This window comes from Antedon mediterranea, chromosome 1 (genome assembly GCF_964355755.1).
Source record: "Antedon mediterranea chromosome 1, ecAntMedi1.1, whole genome shotgun sequence".
NCBI lineage: Eukaryota > Metazoa > Echinodermata > Crinoidea > Comatulida > Antedonidae > Antedon > Antedon mediterranea.
This window is the reverse complement of record NC_092670.1, coordinates 22250610-22267181: the sequence shown is the minus strand read 5'-3', so window position 1 is coordinate 22267181 and position 16572 is coordinate 22250610. Positions and strand designations below refer to the sequence as shown.

Below are 16572 nucleotides of genomic sequence, written 5' to 3'. Positions count from 1 at the left end.
TCCACCTAAGTAAATCTGGCTTGTCATTTGATTGGAGGATTGTGGGTCACATGATATACTGAAACCATGTGAATGTTTTATATTCGTGCAAAATAATTTTATTTGGGGAAAGATGAAATGTTTAATCAGCAAACCTCAAATTTATTTTATCTCAAATTCTGTGTTATATTGTGTTACTGACTATATTATTTTATTTTAGGTGATGGCATGCTTTTGTTTACATCAGACACAGATGCAAATATTCCGGTAAATGTTACCATTCACAATGCGATAAGCAGTGTTAGTTTTTACTCAGATGCATTTATCCAAACACCTATTGCTAATTTCCAGGTTCATCAAACGCCAATCCTTGATTTTGATTTTGGTTATAGTGTTAATTTATCTTCAGCTTATGGATCTAACCTTCGTCTAAATGCCACTTTTAACGAGACGTCTATTGAGGAAGAGCTTTTGGAATTCGATGATGTAAATAACTTAGGACATTGTGTCCTTGATAATGAGATTTTCCCCACTCCCGGTAATTTTGTTATGGCTGTGACAGCTGAGAATGAAGTCAGTGGGCCTAGAACCGATAGTATTGTTATACATATCCAACTAGCAATTGTTGGTCTAATAATGAAACCAAACAAAGATTACTATTCAACCAATGAGACTATGTTTGTGAATTACACTATGACAAATGGAACTGAACTGCTTATTTTGTTTGAGTACGGGGATGGATCTTCGTACGAAGTTTACCATGATAATCTTTATGATAACTTACAACTAGCTAATCACTCATACAAACAGCCTGGTGTTTATACTATTGCCATCTATGCTAGGAACAACATCAGTAGTGATGCTGTGTTTTATACTGTTGTAGTGCAAAATCCAAATTCACTTGGAGAGATTCAATTAACGCCAAACTCGCCAGGACGTATTGATTCAGTGGGAAGTGGTAACGGAACACTATATACGCAATATGACTTCTTGGGTGACGAGCATGACTTTCCGACAAATTCAACAGCGCTGTATTTTATCACAGGAATGGAATATAAAGAGCAGAATTATAGTTTGGTATTTGATATGAATACAAAAAGAACATATCATGAATTATACATGAACACATATGGACCTTATACAATTAATATTACCATCTTCAACCATATTAGTCGCATAGAATACAGCATAGATATTGAAATGGAACAACCAGTTGAAAACCTTGCTATTTATACATTGGGTAAATACCAGAGAGTCGATGAAAATGTTACGTTCCTTGTAAATACTACGTGGGGATCGCGTACAACATACGTTGTTAGTTTTGGAGATTCGGCAACGTATATGATAAGTAATAGAACATCTTTCTATGTCTCCCACCCATATAACGATTCTGGCGTTTACCATGTTGATGTGCTTGCAAGTAATCTTATTTGTAATGTGTCCGTTAGTATGGCTACGAACCAGTTTATTCAATATCCTGTAGAGGGAGTGTTGCTTCACTCGCAGGAAATCAATCTGCTGCCATTTGATGCAGGCGTTAGCGGTCAAGTATCCGTCCCCTTCTTTGTTTTTCAAAATCAATCTATTCATTTACCAACAAACGTTACATTTATTGCTTATTTTAATACATCATTCGACTTGCCAGAGAGTGAAGAAATGTTGTTGACTCAAGATAACTGTTCTCTACTAACAGTATTTGAACAAGATGGATGTGAGCTTATAATGTGTTTTAACCAAACTTACACCGTAGAAGGTAATTATAATGTGTGCATGAAAATGTGGAATGAGGTTTCTAATGGTACTGCGTGTCAAGAATTAATTGTTCACGAACAGTTAACACAAGTTAAAGCCCACGTTTACTATATTGACGTTCACGAAAATAGAACTGAAACCGAGGAACCAGCATTTGAATATGAAGGCAAAATATACGTTCCGTTGGACCGTGTAATATTGGTGAAGATAAGTTATTGGAATGGAACAGGTCTCACTTATAACTGGGATTTCAATGATACTGAATATGATAGTAGACAAGTTACAGACATCCCACAGGCATCTTGGAACTATACCTTCCCACAAATCTACGTAATAACAGTCAACTCATCAAATCCTGTGTTTTTTAATGTAACAAGTGTTGAGATTAAGGTTGAGGGAGCAATGCGAGACTTAACTATTGAAGGTCCTGGACCAATAGATATCAGCGAAGAGGTTGAGTTCAATCTGACGGCATCAATTTTTGGGACTGGGGTTTGTTATCGTTTTGAGTATATCAACCTTGAATATTTGAACAGCTCAATATTTTTCACAGGTGACTTGACCATTTGTAATACAGAATATAATACAACTGATAAACAAACTGATAATAAGAATGACTATGACTTGCTTTGGAAAGAAAGCTTTTATGACAAATCACCGATTTTAGATGTGAAGGTTAAGTTTAACACTACCTGCATATACAATGTTACTATAATTGCATTCAACATCGTCTCACGGGAATTCAAATTTACAGAGCAAATAATAACTAGTAAACCATGCTTTTATCCAGAGGTATCTGTTGGAATGCTCAACTTATGTAATGCAAATTATAACTGTGACGATCAGGGTTATAGACAATTCAAATCTTCAGAGGTAATTACTATATTTAGTGAAATTAGTATATCCTGCCAGTCTACTAACAAAGCTTATTATAATTGGACACTTAGTGATGAGAATGGAGTGCCATATCAATTGCCAGATAATGTAGTTACATATGGAAGCCCTTTACCTGTGCTTACAATCCCTAGGGCCAGCTTTGGCACAGATTATGGTACATACGGTGTAAGCTTGACCGTTACTATGGACATTGAATGTGGTCTGGTAACTACCGACGACACCCGCATCACGGTAACATCATCTGATTTACAAGCAAGGATTGCTGGAGGTTCGTTTATTACGGTAGGCAATTCATCGATAGTTGTGATGGATGCCATGGAAGAAACGATCGACCCAGATTCACAAAGTACCGATGACCTTAACATTTCTTGGTTTTGTCGGCAATATAAATTTGAGTATGTGAACAAGACCTTTAAAGATATAGAACAATTTGCGGTTGGTGGAGAGGAAGCATATGTGGATGAAGTGTTCCATAATTTAACACAAGAGCAAAATTGGAATATCTCTATGGGATGCTTTCATGAATTTGATGAACCTGCTGGTATGTATTTATTTATTCCTACAGTCAACTATCTGAATGCCATCTCAGAGTAGTAGTATTAAAATATATGGTAACAATACCTCATATTCTACATGCAACTAGAGCAGTCTTGATGCATGAAGATTAATTTGTTGATTTGTATTATATTTTGTAAAATGTATCTTTTGCCTAAATAAATAATAATAATATGAATTGAACTCATGGATCTAAGAAGAGGTTCAAATATAATATAAAAGCACAGCCAAACAACCCATAGAGAGTGCTGTTTTATAAAATATCGGTCATTTATGACGCTATCAAGATGAAGGGAGGTCATTTAATATAATTTGGGAAACTGCCAATATCAATAATTTTCTTTTATACTTCAGGTAAATTCAGTTTGCCTAAATCATCAACATTGTTTGTGTATGTATGTTTATACCAGAGAATTAGTTTCCTACTTTTTCTATGTGAACTGGTCATACTATTCATTAATTAATTTTATATAACACCTATATAAATTCCTGTCATTTGATTGGACGAATGTGGGTCACATGGCGTGCAATAGTACGCACTATTCAACGATCGTTAAATAGTACTTTTTGAAACATTTTTGTGTACGAAAAAAAAACGTCTAGATGTTATATAAAACAAATAATGAATGTTTTGTATTCGTGTAATGGTACAAATAATGGCACTTGGTGAATGATGAAAGGTTATATCAACTCGGCTTTGCCTCGTTGATATAACCTTTCATCGTTCACCTCGTGCCATTATTTGTACCATTGCACTCATAAACATTCATTATTTGTATAATATTGTTTGAAGGTTTATATGGCATAATCAAAATAATGTTGATATAAAGTTTGAGGTACACGTCCACATATATATATATAGTTTGAAAAGAGAAACTTAAGTTTTTTGCGGAACTATATATATGTGGTATACCGCAAACTTTTTATGAATATTCATTAATTGATATTATTTTTGCATTTGTTTATTAGGAGAACTTGCGCAATATAGACAAATGTTGAAGTTTGAAATTCCTGTTGGAAATTTTCAAAAGGATATCAACATGCAATATGAATTTATGCTTCTGATCTCTCATGGAAATCGTAATGCCAGTGCAACTCAGATAATCAATGTTATACAAATGGACCCTCCTGATGTTAAGTTAACGTAAGATCATTTTTTTAGGCAGTTTGGGGGTCTATATCATCACTAAGAGGTAAAAAGCATCACATGAGATGTGCATTCAGCCTACCTCGTAGCTGGGGTTGGGGGTGCGAGATTTAAAGGTTTGAATGAACCCTCTTTTCAAACTAGAGATCAGCAGTGAATGTATAAATATGCCTAGCCTAGCTCTCCTAGCGATATTTCCTCCATTTGTGGAAATGCAAAGGCCCCTGTAAGAATTCTGGTTAAAGACTTGTAGGCTGAGATTTCCAGGTTATTGTACGACATTTATATTTTATGAATTATGTGATAATTATTCTGATGATGATAAGAGATAAATTGTACTTTTCAATGTTGACATTGAAAGTTTTTGGCCTATTTTATTAATTGGTCAGATGTTTTGCCCTACTCTGATGTAATTTGTACATTGAGAATATTTTCAGAAAAATACACAAGTAATTCTCGGGTGGGACTCAAACCCATGACCTCCACATCACTAGCCTGGCTTTCATACCTCTAAACCACAAGCTTGCGTTAATGGGTAAGGGTTAGATTCAAGCCCATGTACGCACCGGGAACTGCACCAACAGGTTGTAGGTTTGAGTCCGAGAATTAATTGCATATTTTTTCGTAAGAATTCTCAATGTACTTAGTATAAAGTACAAATTACATCAGAGTAGGGCAAAACATCTGACCAATTGCTCAACACCCTGACACAAAGCTACTCCACATTAATTACAAACAACTAGATTTAATTCGTCACTATGACGAATTATAGGTTACAATTACATGCATTGATTTAAATAAAGATAATTGATTTTTTAAAATATATGCTGATAGATTGATTTTTAAGAAATCTTTTGTTATTATAATATGAAAGATAGGATCTTGGTAACGCAATACAATAGCCGGTATCACTGCACATCGAGTCACTTAATAAAACAACTTGATCAAAGAGCCCTCTGCGTATGTCATAAACCACCCTTGTTACATAATAAAAAAGTCATAAGTTACTTTTTCTGACAATAGATTTCATTAGAAATCATGCATATAATTTATACACTACAAAATAAAATTGAACAAAACAATACAGATAGGCAAAACAAAAAATCTATGTTGTGAGAATCGATCTCGGTACCCTAAATCACTAGACGCAATCACAGGCCACACACCTGAATAAAAGTTGAAGAAAGATTCCTCCATGTATTTATGCAGTGAGCACTTTGGTGCAGATAGATTATTACATACCTCAATGAATCACAATATTTTACTATTATGTAAAAAATTATTGAAGCACTGTCAAAGTATATAATTTTAACTTTAATATATGAACATTTAAAAGAAGGTTAATGTTAATGTTTGTTATTTCGGTCCAAGAAAATGTCATAGTTTGATTGATTGTCAAAATTTAAAAAATATTGTTTAATATCCAATTTATGATGACAAAATCAACTTTTTTTCATGAATATGATACATAAACTTTAAGAAAATGAAATTAAAAATAGGGTTCACCGAGCATTCTAACGATTTATATTAATTTTTAAATTAAGCATATTTTCACAATTTTTAGCTTACATGTGCGTGTCCTGTCACTTTTGATATGCTTGTATAGCGCGATTTTAAGTTGAAAATTTTCGTTAAATGTGCAGTGCGTGTGCAAAAATAAGCGCACTCATGGCAATTGTTAAATTGTCCTCCGCATGCGTTATTTGCGCTACGCATGTAATTGTATTGCCATATGATGAAATATGACCTGAAATTTATGAGTACCAAATTTGGTTTAATTATGATCTATGCTTGTGAAGATATGATTACAAACGTGATTTCGTTAAATCGCGCGTAAACCGCATACTTTTTGCGCATCGTTAAAACATAACCACATCAATTCCTGGCCATAAGGGAAATAATCTGAAAAATTGACGTAGCTAGGTGAAACTGATATCAAGATAATTGACGGACAAAGTAATGCTAAGGAAAGAATAAATAAATAAAGATTCTGACAAAATCAATGCAATAGGCGCGGGTAGCGTTCTACTATAACCGTATTTTGATCACAACAAAATGGTTTATGTTACTGATCTTAGATAGATTTTCTAGCTTTGATGTAATCTATGTTCATTTTGAAGTAATTGGATGCCATTTTTGTCTTATTTGGTGAAAGTTGCTGCTATTTACAATAGCAGCACACAGTAGTCTATCTCTGTGTAGTTTGATTGACATTGATTGATTGACAGCTGTCAGTACCGGTCACCAAGGCCCACGGCGGTATCAACAATGGCTAGCCGTAAAGCTATGCCACCTGTGGCTGCGCCTGTATCATCGAATACTGACACGAATACCACTGAAAATGATGTAAATGATGTAACCAACGATGTTATCTTGCATAATGGTCCTGTTTGTGTAATAAATGAGTTATTATGTTATATACTGAATAACATGAATTCCAGGACCTTTGAGCAACTTTTAGATATTTGCCTTAATCATTTCTCTGAGCTGGACAAAAGGGAAGCGAAAGAAACACTTACGCCCGTATTCTTAAATCGGACTTTAGTCGTAGTTCGAGCTAAAACTAAAAAAATGACGTCATTTTAATTCATAAACCGAACTTCAACTAAATCACCGACTAAATCAGGCCAACCTCGACTAAATCGAGACGGATTTTGATCGATTTTTTTAGTCCTGGAGGAGGCAGACTAAATGGTCGACTAAATGGTTTTTAAACGATGTTTATAAAAAACGTAACAGTCATTGAGTTGTTATATTGGCCAGATATTGAAGAATGAAATATCTATATTTATATTAGCTTAATTAAATATACATTGGTATAAATTATAATAATGAAAATCATCTTTATTTACAACTGTATACAAATTACATTATTTTCTTCGCGCAAGTCCGACTTGAGCTACGTCACGCCATAGCGACAATGGGAGATGCGGCAATTCACCACGCGATGGAATGTTTAGGGGGCTTGGCGCTTTCTTGTCACGCTATGAAGTGCGTGGTTCGTGGCGATCATACTTTGTTGGGGGCCTAGAAAATATAAAAGTTACCGTACCGCCATGGTTCCTAAATATATTTTTAAGATTTTATTTGTTGTTAATCAAATATACTTCACTGTTAAATTAATACTGATATTGTTCTAATAATTAACGATTAAAATTATTTTTCATGTATATAGTCCTGATGCGTAAAAAGTGTTGTAAGAAATGGAAAGTGATATCAATGCCCAAAATTTCGTCTGCTCCTCAAATACTTTCTTGTCATTGGCCAATGTATAGCCTTTGTTACCCAGACGTGTGCAACTCGACTAAAAGCTCGACTTCATTAAGTCGAACTGCAAACTTCGACTACTTCGTTTTTTAATCGAATTTGAAGTAATAGCTCGAACTACGACTTTTCCAAGTCGAACTTCGAACTACGACTAAAGTCCGGTTTAAGAATACGGGCGTATGTCTATAAAGGATTGCAATAGCATTGTACATAGACCAAGAAGGCAACCTAAAATAATGATTAATGATATTTTGACATATTTAGTCAATGCTTATGTAACGTGCCTACCTACGTTTGCGGCAGCTAATTTGTCAAAAATACCATTTGTGCCGATTGAAAAGATTGATGCTACTTTGTTGTTTCGTGAGATCCAAAAGCTCAAAACTGACTTACAAGTGGTCCGATCTGACATTGCCTATGCTGCTAGTCAAAGAAATGATATTTCTAAGCAAGTACAACAGGTAATACAATTAAATAATTCCAAATCTGACTTAACTAATGTGAGTGATTGTCCCAAATCATTTGCCCAAGCAGTTGCCAAGGAACAGATAGGCAGTAAGGCGGTCATGAGCAGGCAAATGGGGAATTCCCCTTCGACCATAGAATTTAATAGCCTTCTCTCGGCGGATGACATTACACGGAAGAGTGATGATAATGCTTCTATACTGCCAGATAGGAACCGTGACCATGTTTCGACTGTGCAAGATGACAGTAATGGAAATCGTGCTGTTTTGAGGACGAAGATGGATTTCGATTTCAACGACATTCCCAGAGCCGACGTAAAAATAAAAATGAACAAGGAACTGGTGTAAATATTGCACTCAAGGGTAGACCGCCTCCTCCATGCAAGTTTTACCTGGGTAACATGTCTCCCGATAATACCACTGATGATATTAAATTGCATTTAAAAACCACTAAGGACATTGATGCCGATGTTTCTTCGTTGCCCTGTAAAGTTAATGAATGTGCTTCTTTTCTGATTAAATGTGATGCAGTGCATATAAGTGATGTCTATGATACAGAACTATGGCCATTGAATGCAATAATAAGGCGGTATTATGATACAAGAAACACTAAACGTGATGATGGAGGATGGTCCTAACATGTCATTATCCAAGCTGAGGTGTGTTTCCTATAACTGTAAGTCTTTACGTTACGAAGTTTACGATTTATGCAAATATTGTAGCCATACAAGAACATTGGCTCACTGATGATGAATTGTTCATACTTAAGTCTTTTCATGTTGATTTTGATTGTGTTAGTGTTTCACAGGTCTGCAGTTCTGATGGTTTACTATTGGGTCGCCCTTATGGTGGAGTAGCCATTTTTTACAGAAAGAAGTTATCTAAGTTTATCTCTTGCATTGATTTTAATGACAAAAGATTGATTGGGATCACAATAGGAAAAGGATCTAATGTATCCCTTCTTATTAATGTTTATCTTCCCTATGACGATAATGCTGATAATTTCATTGAGTTTGTTGATTATCTAGGAAAAATTCAAACGATTATTAATGAATTTCACAGTAACAAAGTTGTAGTTTGCGGTGACTTTAATGCTGACATAAATAGGAAATTTGGCAAAGAGCTTGTAAACTTTGTCTCTGAAAACGATTTGATACTGTCCGATTTAGTGAATGTTTGAAGCCCACTAGGTCTAAGTCATATAATTATTATTGTGCCGGGCTGGAAGGATTATGTTTCTGATCTGCATTCTGTTGCTCGTGAAGCCTTCTTATTATGGAGAACTAACGGCAAACCCAGGAATGGGCCCTTGTTTCATTCTATGAAAATGTATCGTTTTAAGTTGGCGTTACGCACGTGTAAACAGAATGATCAACAACTGTATGCTGATAAATTAGCTCAGTCTTACAGTAATAGGGACTACCAAGGTTTTTGGGAAGGTGTTAGGCATATGAATGATACTAGAGCTATTATACCTCTGAAGTTATTGATAATGATAGTGGTGAATACAACATATGTAACCATTGGGCCAAACATTATGAGAATTTGTTTAACTGTGTGGATAACACGACTCATAAAGCATTTGTAGAGGAGACTCTAGAATACTGTCCGCCTGAGATTGGTATTAATGTCACTCCTGATCTTGTATCTAATTGCATTGATAAACTTTCTGTAGGAAAATCACCCGGACTTGATGGTTTGGGTGGTGAACATCTTAAATATGGTATTAAACGACTTGATATCCTATTGAGTTTATGCTTTAATGCTATGCTTTCATGGTCATGTAACCAAAGATCTTGTTAAAGTTATTCTAGTGCCGATTGTTAAGAGTAAATCAGGTGATATTACTAATAAGAATAATTATAGACCTATTGCTTTAGCGTCTGTATTATCTAAGGTGTTTGAATCTATTTTGATCAGTCATTGCGGTAACTCACTGGAATCCAGGACTACCAATTTGCATTTAAAGCGAAACACTCGACTGATACGTGTATCTTTGTATTGAAACATGTAATTGACTACTACAATAGAAATGGTAGTCCAGTTTTTGCTTGCTTTCTAGATGCCAGTAAGGCTTTAGATCGAGTCAATCACTGGATTCTTTATAATAAGCTCATTTACAATGGTATTAATCTTTGTATTGTTAAATTGCTCAAATGTTGGTATGAGAGTTTTGTGATATGTTGGGGAAACTCTGTTTCAAATGTATTTACAGTAGGTAATGGAGTTAGACAGGGTGGGGTTATGTCCCCTCTCCTTTATAACATGTATATTAGTACTCTTAATTGTAGACTAAGTGGTTTGTGCCAGGGTTGCCAATGTAGAAACATTATCTTGAATCATCTTAGTTATGCGGATGATCTTGTTCTACTTGTCCCCTCAGTTGCTGGTCTCCAGCAATTGGTACATGTTTGTGAAGAGTTTTTGCGCAAGAAAAAGATGTTTTATTTAATGATAAGAAATCTTTTTGTATGTGTTTCTGTCCTCATACTTGCAAACTTGAAGGTAATTCTATTACTAAAATTTTTGGTAAAAAACTTGCTTATGTTGAGAAAGGTACCTACCTTGGTCATATTCTTATGTGTGATTGCAGTGATGAGGCTGACATTCAAAGTCAGTACAGATCTTTGTGTATTAGAAACAACTCACTCAATCGCAAATTTATGAAATGCTCTACCAATGTTAAATGTTGTCTCTTTAGATCTTACTGTATTAATATGTATTGTACAGCCCTTTGGTGTAACTATCGTATGAAGAATATTAGATCTCTTAATGTATGTTACAATAATGCTCTGCGCCATATACTTAATGTCTCTAGAAGTATAGTAGTGCCAGTGCAATGTTTATTGAACATGGTGTTCCTTCCTTTAATGAGTACATGCGAAAATCTACCTATGGTTTCATGCAACGTATGTTGAATAGTGGTAACATCCTTGTTGCTTGTGTAAACATATGCTCCATAACTCCAAAATGTATTTTGTAGATGGAGAAGCATTCTATATACTTAAGTTTACATGTTACGATTTTTCTTTTCCTGTTTAGAAGTTTATTAATATGGATGATATTTCAGAAATAAAAAAGATATTAATATTGAATGCATACTATAACCTTATTACAATCCTATTTTATTAGTTGTACATATAGAAGTTTCAAAATGAATTTAAGATACAACATTAATTTTTGTTTCATTTTTTAAGATGTTTTGCCAACTGTGAAGATCGAACCAATCCATCTGGTAGATTCACGCTGAAATCTTTTATTAATTCGAGTTTCCCAGTACATAACTACAGGTATTATTTACTTTCATTTTGCACAATTTTGATTATCTATATTATAAGTGAGAGAGTTTGTACGTTTGTTTGTCTGTTTGTTCGTTATACAAATTTTTGTTACTCCACGTAACCTTACATATGGGGTATCAAAATGACCGCAATTGTACCAGGAATGTTCTAAACTATATTTGAACATTGAACACATGGGGGTGGGAGATAGGGTGTGAGAGTTGGGGTTCAGGGGATAGTGGGGATTTTGCTTAGGCTAGGGGTGGTAGGCTATCAAATTGACCAGAATTGTGGTAGGAAATTGTTAAAGTATTTTAGTTATCACTGGGAAGGGGATGGGAGTTTGGAGCGGGGATGTAGGCCTATCACCATGACTGAAACTGTACTGGGAATGTTTTAAACTACATTTGAAAACTGCCACTGAAGGATTTAGGGGAGGGAGTGAAGGCTAACATTATTTGAACTGGAAGCGTCTTGACACATCACCCAGTATCTGGGGTGTGTTGGGAGGGAGGAGGGGGAGCGAAATTACTGGCGTAATAGTATATGATTGGAATTGTACTAGAAAAAGTTACTACATTTGAACTGTTGTGGAGTAGAGTTAAGGTTTCTCAATTGTTGCTGGGATGGTTAGAGGAGAAAGAAGGCTGGGGGCCGCAATACCTAAATTAGCTATTTTAATTATCAGCCAATATGACACCTATTCATTTACACAGTTTACAACGTACTTAAACCATAGGCCTACTATCATATCAGGGTGGGGGTGGTTGAGTATAGGGAGATACTGGCGTCGGGTGTTATGTACTGAGAAGGCTTTAAACTAATTTTGAAACCCGTCCTGGGGCGGGTATATTGCTAGTATAAAATATAGCCTTTAGTAATTTTAAAAGGATTTACATTCTTTATTGTCTTCATTCATTTAGGTGGGAAATAATAAACGATACAGACGAAGATTCTAAATTAGACTATAAAGATTGGGAAGACCACACCTCAACAGGAAAATGGAAAGCCAATCAGGTCATCAACGAAGGATTTTTTAAACCTAATACTGCTTACTGGATAAAATTGTTTGTTAACAGAGAGGATGGTGTTTCTCCTCCGGCAGTAGGTAAGTTGTTGATAGATTGATATTATTATTATATGAGTGTATTTCTTATTCAGACGTGCAATCGTATTCAAAGGGTATGTAGTATTCATAAATACAATCTGGATCATTCAGAGTATTCATGGATAACTGAGAGTTATGCAGTCATGGGTAGCTGAGGGTATGCAGTATTCATGGGTAGCTGAGGGTATGCAGTATTCATGGGTAGCTGAGGGTATGCAGTATTCATGGGTAGCTGAGGGTATGCAGTATTCATGGGTAGCTGAGGGTATGCAGTATTCATGGGTAGCTGAGGGTATGCAGTATTCATGGGTAGCTGAGGGTATGCAGTATTCATGGGTAGCTGAGGGTATGCAGTATTCATGGGTAGCTGAGGGTATGCAGTATTCATGGGTAGCTGAGGGTATGCAGTATTCATGGGTAGCTGAGGGTATGCAGTATTCATGGGTAGCTGAGGGTATGCAGTATTCATGGGTAGCTGAGGGTATGCAGTATTCATGGGTAGCTGAGGGTATGCAGTATTCATGGTATCTAGGGAATACAATATTGAGGGTGTCTGTATTGATTGTACTGTATCAGGGGTATACAACATTGTGGGATAGTTGGTTGAATTAAATATATTATTCAGAAAAATGGGTAAACAGTATTCTGTGGATCGCTGGTGAATGCTTTATTCAGATGAATGGTAGGTTGTCACTCAAATTCAAGTTATCAATAATATTTATTGTACTGCAGCTGAAAGCCGATGGGAGGTATCTGCTAATGATTTTCCTGAGGTTGGAAATTGTACAATAGAGCCGGCTGAAGGATATGCAGTTGAAACACCTTTCATGATCGATTGTTATAACTTCACTGATGTTGATGTTCCACTGACATATGAGTTTAGTGTTAAATCAAGAAATTCTACCATCTGGGACATGATATACAGCGGTATGAATGTGTTTTTAATCTTTGTGTACATTTTCGTTTGTACCATGTCCTGATAAAGGATATCCAAGTTCTAAATGTTAAGCATTTGAGCTGACTCTGAAACTTGTGGTGTCCAGAGGTTATGACAGTACAAGGTATCCTAGTTTGCGCTAATAATACATTTGAATGTACTCCTTTTTGCAGCGATAATTTAACCATATTTTAATGTTTGTTTATACTCATCCAATTTAATTATTAATATTCTGTCAAAAGTTAAAAAAGCCGTTCAACCCTAGTACTTTATATACATATGAAATTGTCATAATTTTAGCCAGGAGCAGTGTAAACCTCTGTCTACACTATCAAACTTTGTGACAAAAAATGTGATGTGCCCATGTAAGGACATGATGATGTCATATCACTACCATATTTGGGCACATCAACTATTGATATTATTCTTTACATTTCTTTAGGACAAGAGAGAAAGCTTGCTAGCCCTATTTCTTTACCACAAGGAGACCCTCCAGATTATGAATTGGATATACGTGTATCAACCTTTGATGTGTACAAGGCACGTAGTGAGGATTACAATATGATAGTAAAAGTATGTATAATGACTTTAAGCAATTAACTGTTTACGTGTAAAATGTAAACATGTAACATGGAAGCCGTTCATGTTGTACAGTAAATCCAAAGCCAGGCAATGAATGAGAAGACATGGCACATGTGAAACTCCTCAAAATTATGTCATCATGACAAAGTCGCTATAATCTAAAAATCTCGGTAGTAGGCCTACAGTTGAGTATACCTTTTAATAATAATAATAATACCACATTTATATAGCGCCCTTTTCATGAGTAATCATGCTCAAAGGCGCTTTACAAGGATTATTACCCCAGTATTTTTTGGGATCAAACACGTATGGAAACATACTCCCATAATGCAGCCGGTAACCAGCGCAAAGTTGTGTCTAGATCTAACTGGGTACCCATTTATACACCTGGGTGGAGAGAGGCAACGTAAGTAAAGTATCTTGCCTAAGGATACAAGCAATGCGGCGAGAGTTGGATTCGAACCTAGGTCTGACGATCGGTAGTCCAACGTCCAACACACTGCGCCACACGCCCTCACTTTGTACAACTGACTATACCACTCGTTTGGGGTAGAACCGCTAATGTAAAAAACGCCAGCTAATGTAGAAACACCAACAGCTTATGTAAATAAAAATAAACACCAGATAATGTAGAACGGTCAACAGGTAATGTAGTTACTATCACCAGCTAATGTAGTTATTATCGCCAGCTAATGTAGAAAATATTATATATTTTACAAACCTATATGTCTAAATCATGTGCAAATACATCTCTTTACGCTTTTTAGCGCTTAGCTGTGCTTACGAGAGGTGGATAGACTAATGGCTAAGTAATCTCGTAAGCGACCACCTCCCTAAATCAACCATACTTGTTCCACCACCACAATTGGAGCGAGTCGGCCTCAAACACATTTTATTGTTGGCTTTTTATGTATAGTAAAAAGCGCCCGATATGTCGAGTCTGATGTACACATGTTATGTTTTTATTGTTTTTATATATTTAGGCAAATTGATAACCATGAATGAATTTATCCGGCCACTGTCCTTAAGTGTGACAATTCTGTTCACCACACAGCATTTACAGAATGCTTTACATAAACAAAGTCCTAAGCAAGTCTTTAGAAGTACAGTTGTGCTTTCAATAACCATTTTGCTTTGAATTAACAAAATTAAGAGGACATGTCGAAATGATCCTACTTTCAACCTTGTCAAGGTGCGCACACCATTGTGTTACTACAAGTCTTGCCAAAAGATTACTGTATTGTTCCTAATAAAGGGGGCGTTTGTTAGGGGTGAAATGTAAAAATCATAAATAGAGCCTATATGAGGCCAACCTACCCTAAAAAAGTTGCTTCAGACGGTCAATCAATGTTTATTGACATCCGCCCTCAAATTTATAAAAGTTCTAACAACTCGAAAGGTCTTCATGAACCAGACGCCTTATATCAATTCTGTGTTGTGTGAATAAACATGCGATTGTCTGATCCCGTTGTTTTCCTGGTATTTAAAACCAGCGATGTATGTTGTTGTGAATTTTAAAAAAACGTCCAGTGTCCTACATGCGCGAATTACCCTACGTGCCCGGTGTAGGCCGCCCTACATGTTTGTCACGCTGTTAGCGTACATTGAAAAATGTGACTTTCCGGGCTGAAAACCAATTCTAAACGTGAGAATCCTCTGTTTATATAGATTGGGCACTAAGGTGTGTTAATTAGAAAATGAACAAAAAATAAAGGGAGCGTTTATTAGGGGCGGGGCGTTTATTAGGAACAATACAGTATGTTAATTTTGCTATGCCCAAATAACATGGCAACCCTCTTGTCCGCACCAACAGAATCAAAGGGAATGCAAAGTTCTATATTTGGAGTCGGATTGGCAGTGTAGGAGCTGCCAGTGGGGCAACAGTGGATCCAACTTCCTTTATACAGATCAAAAGTTTAAGTTTGAGTCACTAACGACATGATCCCTAATTGCATTATAATTTTTAATCAGGTGGAACCACTGGAACAAGCAATTGAGGATATATATGACATCATTGAGATTGAGTTGGATAAAATGCGTCAGCTTGTAGGAGGCGGGAACATTGTGGCAGCATCTACTAAGGCCATATCTATATCCAAACTATTGAATGAAATTAGTCAAAATTCAACTTACAATTGTAAGTATTCTTGTATTTTTTGTTGGTATTTGTTTGTTTTTTAATAGTGGTCGATTATTTTACTTTTGTTTGTGTTGCCATTCTCTACATTTCAATACCACCAGTTCTCAGCAGATCATCAAAGTTAAGCAACGTTGGGCCTGGTAGATAACTTGATGCAAATCATAGAGTATTATGGCGTAACGGTAAGGATCAGACTAGCATGTGAGAGGCATGTGTTTGAGCCAACCTGTACCATACGCTTTTACTGCTTTACTTTTATTGCTTTGTTGGATGGGTTTTGCTTTTATTTTTTTTAAATATCTAATCTTTTGCATCATTTCTGTTAAAAAAATCACTTTTATAATTGTTTTTTTAGCTACTACTGATGATTCTGATAAGGGTAAGTGTTTATACATTGATGTTCAGCTTAGGAATATGATGTACCAATTTTGTCTCTGTTCTGAGTGGGTGTACAATCGACAAC

At 35.7% G+C, this 16572-nt stretch overlaps 1 protein-coding gene across 1 annotated transcript in view; it reads left to right on the top strand.

Moving 5' to 3' along the window:
- The window catches only part of LOC140062918 (uncharacterized), a 56096-nt gene that overhangs the window by 13375 nt on the left and 26149 nt on the right, over nt 1–16572 (top strand). The window contains exons 20-27 of the mRNA XM_072109320.1: nt 200–3169; nt 4153–4327; nt 11259–11351; nt 12266–12450; nt 13183–13377; nt 13830–13960; nt 15941–16106; nt 16465–16488. Of these exons, the coding sequence (XP_071965421.1) occupies nt 200–3169; nt 4153–4327; nt 11259–11351; nt 12266–12450; nt 13183–13377; nt 13830–13960; nt 15941–16106; nt 16465–16488 (3939 nt within the window). The remainder of the gene's footprint in view (nt 1–199; nt 3170–4152; nt 4328–11258; nt 11352–12265; nt 12451–13182; nt 13378–13829; nt 13961–15940; nt 16107–16464; nt 16489–16572) is intronic.